Source organism: Oncorhynchus gorbuscha, unplaced genomic scaffold, assembly GCF_021184085.1.
Source record: "Oncorhynchus gorbuscha isolate QuinsamMale2020 ecotype Even-year unplaced genomic scaffold, OgorEven_v1.0 Un_scaffold_9040, whole genome shotgun sequence".
Lineage (NCBI taxonomy): Eukaryota > Metazoa > Chordata > Actinopteri > Salmoniformes > Salmonidae > Oncorhynchus > Oncorhynchus gorbuscha.
Genome location: NW_025752090.1, coordinates 5,001 through 13,465, shown reverse-complemented (window position 1 = coordinate 13,465; position 8,465 = coordinate 5,001). Strand labels below are relative to the sequence as shown.

Sequence of the window (8,465 nt, the reverse complement as noted above, 5' to 3'; positions counted from 1 at the left end):
GGAGAGAGAGGAGAGGAGAGAGGAGAGAGGAGGAGAGGAGGGAGAGAGGAGAGAGGAGGGAGAGAGGAGGGAGAGAGGAAGGAGAGAGGAGAGAGGAAGGAGAGAGGAGAGAGGAGGGAGAGAGGAGGGAGAGAGGACGAGAGAGAGAAGGAGAGAGGGAGAGAGGAGGGAGAGAGGAGAGAGAGAGAGAGGAGGGAGAGAAGAGGAGAGAGAGAGAGGAAGGAGAGAGGAAGGAGAGAGGAGAGAGGGAGAGAGGAGGAAGAGAGGAGGGAGAGAGGAGAGAGGAGGGAGAGGAGGAGAGAGAGAGAGAGAGAGAGGAGGGAGAGAGGAGAGAGGAGTGAGAGAGGAGAGAGGAGAGAGGAGAGGAGAGAAGAGAGAGAGGAAGGAGAGAGGAGAGCGGAGGGAGAGGGGATGGAGAGAGGAGGGTGAGAGGAGAGAGGAGGAGGAGAGAGAGAGGGAGAGAGGAAGGAAAGAGTGGAGAGGGAGAGAGAGGAGGAGAGAGGAAGGAGAGAGGGAAGGAGGGAGGAGGGAGAGAGGAAGGAGAGAGAGAGGAGAGAGAGGAGAGAGGCGAGAGAGAGGAAGGAGAGAGGCGAGAGAGAGGAAGGAGAGAGGAGGGAGAGAAGGAAGGAGAGAGAGAGGGAGAGAGAGAGGAGAGAGGCGAGAGAGAGGAAGGAGAGAGGAGAGAGAGAGGAAGGAGGAGGAAGGAGAGAGGAGAGAGGAGAGAGGAGGGAGAGAAGAGAGAGAGCGAGAGGAAGGAGAGAGGAAGGAGAGAGAGGGAGCGGAGGGAGAGGGGATGGAGAGAGGAGGGTGAGAGGAGAGAGGAGGGAGAGAGGAGGGAGAGAGGAGAGAGAGAGGAGGGAGAGAGGAGAGAGGAGGGAGAGAGGAGAGAGAGAGAGGAGGGAGAGAAGAGAGAGAGCGAGAGGAAGGAGAGAGGAAGGAGAGAGGAGAGCGGAGGGAGAGGGGATGGAGAGAGGAGGGTGAGAGGAGAGAGGAGGGAGAGAGGAAGGAAAGAGTGGAGAGGAGAGAGAGAGGAGAGAGGAAGGAGAGACGAAGGAGAGAGGAGGGAGAGAGGAAGGAGAGAGAGAGGAGAGAGAGGAGAGAGGCAGAGAGAGGAAGGAGAGAGAGGAGAGAGAGAGGAAGGAGAGAGGAAGGAGAGAGGAGAAAGGAGAGAGGAGGGAGAGAAAGAGAGAGAGCGAGAGGAAGGAGAGAGGAAGGAGAGGAGAGACGGAGGGAGAGGGGATGGAGAGAGAGGAGGGTGAGAGGAGAGAGGAGGGAGAGAGGAGGGAGAGAGGAGAGCGGAGGGAGAGGGGATGGAGAGAGGAGGGTGAGAGGAGAGAGGAGGGAGAGAGGAGGGAGAGAGGAAGGAAAGAGTGGAGAGGAGAGAGAGAGGAGAGAGGAAGGAGAGAGGAAGGAGAGAGGAGGGAGAGAGAGAGGAGAGAGAGGAGAGAGGTGAGAGAGAGGAAGGAGAGAGGAGAGAGAGGGGAGGGAGAGATGAGAGAGGAGGGAGACAGGAAGGAGAGAGGAGGGATGCAAACTATAAGCCCAGGGGAGGAATGTACATATTGATGAGAAAGAAAGGTGACTGTTCTAGAGAACTACTTCTAAGGTCTGACACTGAGTCTGGTTTATATCTTAGGTACCGTCGACGCAGGTTTGGGGTACAAACTCCTGTTTGGGGTACAAACGCACAGGTACATTCCTGGCCTAAACAGAGCCCTCAGCCCTCCTGCCTCGTGGTCCTGTGGTGTAGTGGTCTAAACAGAGCCCTCAGCCCTCCTGCCTCGTGGTCCTGTGGTGTAGTCGTCTAAGCAGAGCCCTCAGCCCTCCTGCCTCGTGGTCCTGTGGTGTAGTGGTCTAAACAGAGCCCTCAGCCCTCCTGCCTCGTGGTCCTGTGGTGTAGTGGTCTAAACAGAGCCCTCAGCCTTCCTGCCTCGTGGTCCTGTGGTGTAGTGGTCTAAACAGAGCCCTCAGCCCTCCTGCCTCGTGGTCCTGTGGTGTAGTGGTCTAAACAGAGCCCTCAGCCACTCACCCTCGTGGTCCTGTGAGGTGTAGTGGTCTAAACCAGAGCCCTCAGCCTTTCCACTTGCCTCGTGGTCTGTGGTGCTTAGTGGTCACAAACAGAGCCCTCAGCCCCTCCTGCCTCGTGGTCCTGTGGTGTAGTGGTCTAAACAGAGCCCTCCAGCCCTCAGCCCTCCTGCCTCGTGGTCCTGTGGTGTAGTGGTCTAAGCAGAGCCCTCCAGCCCTCCTGCCTGTGGTCCTGTGGTGTAGTGGTCACAAGCAGAGCCCTCAGCCCAGCTGACTCGTGGTCTGTGGTGTAGTGGTCTAAACAGAGCCTCAGCCCTCCTGCCTCGTGGTCCTGTGGTGTAGTGGACAAACAGAGCCCTCAGCCCACTCCTGCCTCGTGGTCTGTGGTGTAGTGAATCTAAACAGAGCCCTCAGCTGCCCTGCCCCCTTCGTGGTCCTGTGGTGTAGTCGTCTAAGCAGAGCCCTCAGCCCTCCTGCCTCGTGGTCCTGTGGTGTAGTGGTCTAAACAGAGCCCTCAGCCCTCCTGACTCGTGGTCCTGTGGTGTAGTGGTCTAAACAGAGCCCTGAGCCCTCCTGCCTCGTGGTCCTGTGGTGTAGTGGTCTAAACAGAGCCCTCAGCCCTCCTGCCTCGTGGTCCTGTGGTGTAGTGGTCTAAACAGAGCCCTCAGCCCTCCTGCCTCGTGGTCCTGTGGTGTAGTGGTCTAAACAGAGCCCTCAGCCCTCCTGCCTCGTGGTCCTGTGGTGTAGTGGTCTAAACAGAGCCCTCAGCCTTCCTGCCTCGTGGTCCTGTGGTGTAGTGGTCTAAACAGAGCCCTCAGCCCCTCCTGCCTCGTGGTCCTGTGGTGTAGTGGTCTAAACAGAGCCCTCAGCCCTCCTGCCTCGTGGTCCTGTGGTGTAGTGGTCTAAGCAGAGCCCTCAGCCCTCCTGCCTCGTGGTCCTGTGGTGTAGTGGTCTAAGCAGAGCCCTCAGCCCTCCTGCCTCGTGGTGATGTGACCATCGATGTCAGGGTGTTTTTTCGCTGAGCAAGGCATATATCCACGTACTCACCACCTTTTCATACGTCCCAAATCCAACGCAATATCTAGTGACCGGGCTGATTGGGCTGTGTGTGTGTGTGTGTGTGTGTGTGTGTGTGTGTGTGTGTGTGTGTGTGTGTGTGTGTGTGTGTGTGTGTGTGTGTGTGTGTGTGTGTGTGTGTGTGTGTGTGTGTGTGTGTGTGTGTGTGTGTGTGTTTACCGTCGTCGCAGGTGAAGTCCTGTGCGGCTACATCCTGTATAGGGATCTCTTTCAGGAAGTAAGGGTTCTGACAGCGGGGGTTGCCCGTGACGATACGCTTCCTCCTCAGCCAATCACCAAGCCATGCCAAGTGGCAGTTACAGTTGAAGGGATTGGCCAGCAGGTTCCTGAGAACATAAACAGGAGAGGTTAGTTACAGGTGAAGGGATTGGCCAGCTGGTTCCTGAGAACATAAACAGGAGAGGTCAGTTAGAGGTGAAGGGATTGGCCAGCTGGTTCCTGAGAACATAAACAGGAGAGGTCAGTTACAGGTGAAGGGATTGGCCAGCTGGTTCCTGAGAACATTAACAGGAGAGGTCAGTTACAGGTGAAGGGATTGGCCAGCTGGTTCCTGAGAACATAAACAGGAGAGGTCAGTTAGAGGTGAAGGGATTGGCCAGCTGGTTCCTGGGAACATAAACAGGAGAGATCAGTTAGAGGTGAAGGGATTGGCCAGCTGGTTCCTGAGAACATAAACAGGAGAGGTCAGTTACAGTTGAAGGGATTGGCCAGCTTGTTCCTGGATACTCACAGTGTGGACAGCGCGTGTAGTGTGTCGAAGGCTCCCGGGGTCATAGAGGTGATCAAGTTGTCGTAGAGTGACAGCAGTCTGACAGAACTCAGACCCACAAAGCTGCTGTTACTGACACACCTAATACGGTTACTCCTCAACATACTGGAGCGAGAGAGAGAGAGAGAGAGAGAGAGAGAGAGAGAGAGAGAGAGAGAGAGAGAGAGAGAGAGAGAGAGAGAGAGAGAGAGAGAGAGAGAGAGAGAGAGGGAGAGGGAGAAAGGGAGAGGAGAGAAAGAGGGAGAGAGAGAGAGAGGGAGAGGAAGAGAGGGAGAGAGAGAGAGAGAGAGAGAGAGAGAGAGAGAGAGAGAGAGAGAGAGAGAGAGAGAGAGAGAGAGAGAGAGAGAGAGAGAGGAGGGAGAGAGAGAGAGGAGAGAGAGAGAGAGAGAGAGAGAGAGAGAGAGAGAGAGAGAGAGAGAGAGAGAGAGAGAGAGAGAGAGAGAGAGAGAAAGAAAGAAAGAGAGAAGGGGGAGGGAGAGAGACAGACATTAATTGAATAAAATGGGTACCAGCTGAAATAAGACTGCATCAACTGAGGGACTGAGAGCATTTATGGTCTGTGGTCTCAGGTGTGTGTCTCAGTGTGTCTCAGTGTGTCTCTCAGTGTGTCTCAGTGTGTGTGTCTCAGTGTGTCTCTCAGTGTGTCTCAGTGTGTCTCTCAGTGTGTCTCTCAGTGTTTCTCAGTGTGTCTCAGTGTCTATCACTGTCTCAGTGTGTGTGTCTCAGTGTCTCTCAGTGTGTCTCAGTGTGTCTCTCAGTGTGTGTGTGTATCTCAGTGTGTGTGTGTGTGTGTGTGTGTGTGTGTGTGTGTGTGTGTGTGTGTGTGTGTGTGTGTGTGTGTGTGTGTGTGTGTGTGTGTGTGTGTGTGTGTGTGTGTGTGTGTGTGTGTGTGTGTGTGTGTGTGTGTGTGTGTGTGTGTGTGTGTGTGTGTGTGTGTGTGTGTGTGTGTGTCTCAGTGTGTGTGTGTGTTACTCTCAGTGTGTGTCTCTCAGTGTGTCTCTCAGTGTGTCTCAGTGTGTGTGTCTCAGTGTGTGTCTCAGTGTCTCTCAGTGTGTCTCAGTGTGTCTCTCAGTGTGTCTCTCAGTGTGTCTTAGTGTGTCTCAGTGTGTCTCAGTGTCTCTCAGTGTCTCTCAGTGTCTCAGCGTGTGTCAGTGTGTCTCAGTGTGTCTCAGTGTGTGTGTCTCAGTGTGTCTCTCAGTGTGTCTCAGTGTCTCTCAGTGTCTCAGCGTGTGTCAGTGTGTCTCAGTGTGTCTCAGTGTGTGTGTCTCAGTGTGTCTCTCAGTGTGTCTCAGTGTCTCTCAGTGTCTCAGTGTGTCTCTCAGTGTGTCTCAGTGTGTCTCAGTATGTCTCTCAGTGTGTCTCTCAGTGTGCCTCAGTGTGTCTCTCAGTGTGTGTCTCAGTGTCTCTCAGTGTGTCTCAGTGTGTCTCAGTATGTCTCTCAGTGTGTCTCAGTGTGTGTGTCTCAGTGTGTCTCTCAGTGTGTCTCAGTGTGTCTCAGTGTGTCTTAGTGTGTCTCAGTGTGTCTCAGTGTCTCAGTGTCTATCAGTGTCTATCAGTGTGTGTGTCTCAGTGTGTCTCAGTGTGTCTCAGTGTCTCAGTGTCTATCAGTGTCTCAGTGTGTGTGTCTCTGTGTCTCTCAGTGTGTCTCTCAGTGTGTCTCTCAGTGTGTGTGTATCTCAGTGTGTGTGTGTGTGTGTGTGTGTGTGTGTGTGTGTGTGTGTGTGTGTGTGTGTGTGTGTGTGTGTGTGTGTGTGTGTGTGTGTGTGTGTGTGTGTGTGTGTGTGTGTGTGTCTCAGTGTGTGTGTGTGTCTCAGTGTGTGTGTGTGTTACTCTCAGTGTGTGTGTCTCTCAGTGTGTCTCAGTGTCTCTCAGTGTGTCTCAGTGTGTCTCTCAGTGTGTCTCAGTGTTTCTCAGTGTGTGTCTCAGCATCTCTCAGTGTGTCTCAGTGTCTCTCAGTGTGTCTCAGTGTGTCTCAGTGTGTGTCTCAGCGTGTCTCAGCGTGTCTCAGTGTCTATCAGTGTCTATCAGTGTCTCAGTGTGTGTGTCTCAGTGTCTCTCAGTGTGTCTCAGTGTGTCTCTCAGTGTGTTTCTCAGTGTGTGTGTGTGTGTGTGTGTGTGTCTCAGTGTGTGTGTGTGTGTGTCTCAGTGTGTGTGTGTGTGTGTGTGTGTGTGTGTGTGTGTGTGTGTGTGTGTGTGTGTGTGTGTGTGTGTGTGTGTGTGTGTGTGTGTGTGTACCCACAGTGTGCGTAGTCCGTTGAGACCCTGTAACATGCCCTGTGTGTGTGTGTGTGTGTGTGTGTGTGTGTGTGTGTGTGTGTGTGTGTGTGTGTGTGTGTGTGTGTGTGTTGTGTGTGTGTGTGTGTGTGTGTGTGTGTGTGTGTGTGTGTGTGTGTGTGTGTGTACCCACAGTGTGCGTAGTCCGTTGAGACCCTGTAACATGCCCTGCTGGATGTTCTCCAGTCTGTTAGAAGTCAGAATCAACTCATTGACTCCTGTCGCTCCTTCAAATGTCCCCTCCTCTATGTCACTGATACGGTTGTTACTGAGGTTACTATGGAGAGAGAGAGACAGAGACAGAGACAGAGAGAGAGGAGAAATGAGGGAGAGACAGAGACAGAGAGAGAGAGAGAGAGAGAGAGAGAGAGAGAGAGAAGGGGGAGACAGACAGAGAGAGAGACAGAGAGAGAGACAGAGAGAGAAGGGAGGGAGAGACAGAGAGAGACAGAGAGAGAGAGAGCGAGAGAGAGGAGAGAGAGAGAGACAGAGAGAGAGAGAGAGAAGGGGGAGACAGACAGAGAGAGAGAGACAGAGAGAGAGAGACAGAGAGAGAGAGACAGAGAGAGAGACAGAGAGAGAGACAGAGAGAGACAGAGACAGAGAGAGAGAGACAGAGAGAGAGAGAGAGAGAGACAGGCAGAGAGAGAGAGAGATAGAGAGAGAGAAAGGAGGGAGAGAGAGAGAGAGAGAGAGAGTGGAGAAGGGAGGGATAGACTGAATGAACCTTGGGAACCATTGATTGGCTGAATGAACCTTGGGAACCATTGATTGGCTGAGATACTTACATCTTCTTGAGCTGAGGCAGCCTCTTAAAGAATCCGGTCGCCTCCAGCACTGAAAACTCATTGTTGTTCAGACGACTAGAGAGAGACAGAGGGAGGGAGGGAGAGAGAGGGGGGGAGGGAGGGAGGAAGGGAGGGAGGGAGGGAGGGAGGGAGGGAGGGAGGGAGGGAGGGAGGGAGGGAGGGAGGGAGGGAAGGAGAGTGGGGGGAGAGAGTGAATGAAGAACACAGAGATGACAGTCTGTCAATCCCTCAGTCTGTCAGTCTCTCAGTGTCTCAATCTCTCAGTCTCTCAGTCTGTCAGTGTCTCAATCTCTCAGTCTCTCAGTCTGTCAGTCTCTCAGTGTCTCAGTCTCTTAGTGTCTCAGTCTCTCAGTGTCTCAGTGTCTCAGTCTGTCAGTCTCTCAGTGTCTCAGACTCTCAGTCTCTCAGTGTCTCAATCTCTCAGTCTCTCAGTCTGTCAGTGTCTCAGACTCTCAGTCTCTCAGTGTCTCAATCTCTCAGTCTCTCAGTCTGTCAGTCTCTCAGTGTCTCAGTCTCTCAGTCTCTCAATCTCTCAGTCTCTCAGTCTGTCAATCGCTCAGTGTCTCAGTCTGTCAGTCTCTCAGAGTCTGTGTTCCTGAATGTGTGGTATCTCCTAACTCAGATCCCTAATGTGTGGTATCTCCTAACTCAGATCCTGAATGTGTGGTATCTCCTAACTCAGATCCTGAATGTGTGGTATCTCCTAACTCACAGGAACTGAATGTGTGGTATCTCCTAACTCAGATCCTGAATGTGTGGTATCTCCTAACTCTCAGATCCTGAATGTGTGGTATCTCCTAACTCACAGGAACTGAATGTGTGGTATCTCCTAACTCAGATCCTGAATGTATGGTATCTCCTAACTCAGATCCTGAATGTGTGGTATCTCCTAACTCAGATCCTGAATGTGTGGTATCTCCTAACTCACAGGAACTGAATGTGTGGTATCTCCTAACTCAGATCCTGAATGTGTGGTATCTCCTAACTCAGTTCCTGAATGTGTGGTATCTCCTAACTCAGATCCTGAATGTGTGGTATCTCCTAACTCAGATCCTGAATGTGTGGTATCTCCTAACTCACAGGAACTGAATGTGTGGTATCTCCTAACTCACAGGAACTGAATGTGTGGTATCTCCTAACTCACAGGAACTGAATGTGTGGTATCTCCTAACTCACAGGAACTGAATGTGTGGTATCTCCTAACTCAGTTCCTAAATGTGTGGTATCTCCTAACTCAGTTCCTAAATGTGTGGTATCTCCTAACTCAGATCCCTAATGTGTGGTATCTCCTAACTCAGATCCTGAATGTATGGTATCTCCTAACTCACAGGAACTGAATGTGTGGTATCTCCTAACTCACAGGAACTGAATGTGTGGTATCTCCTAACTCAGTTCCTAAATGTGTGGTATCTCCTAACTCAGTTCCTAAATGTGTGGTATCTCCTAACTCAGATCCCTAATGTGTGGTATCTCCTAACTCAGATCCTGAATGTATGGTATCTCCTAACTCA

The 8,465-nt window shown here is 52.3% G+C and overlaps 1 protein-coding gene across 1 annotated transcript in view; it reads right to left on the bottom strand.

Annotated features, from left to right (window-relative positions):
- Positions 1–3,261: 3,261 nt before the first annotated feature.
- The window catches only part of LOC124030052 (slit homolog 2 protein-like), a gene marked incomplete at its 3' end in the record, with an annotated part of 6,910 nt that continues 1,706 nt past the window's right edge, over positions 3,262–8,465 (bottom strand). Inside the window, exons 2-5 of the mRNA XM_046341562.1 lie at positions 6,934–7,008; positions 6,279–6,422; positions 3,833–3,976; positions 3,262–3,428 (exon numbers count right to left, since the gene is read on the bottom strand). Coding sequence (XP_046197518.1) covers positions 3,262–3,428; positions 3,833–3,976; positions 6,279–6,422; positions 6,934–7,008 — 530 coding nt within the window. The remainder of the gene's footprint in view (positions 3,429–3,832; positions 3,977–6,278; positions 6,423–6,933; positions 7,009–8,465) is intronic.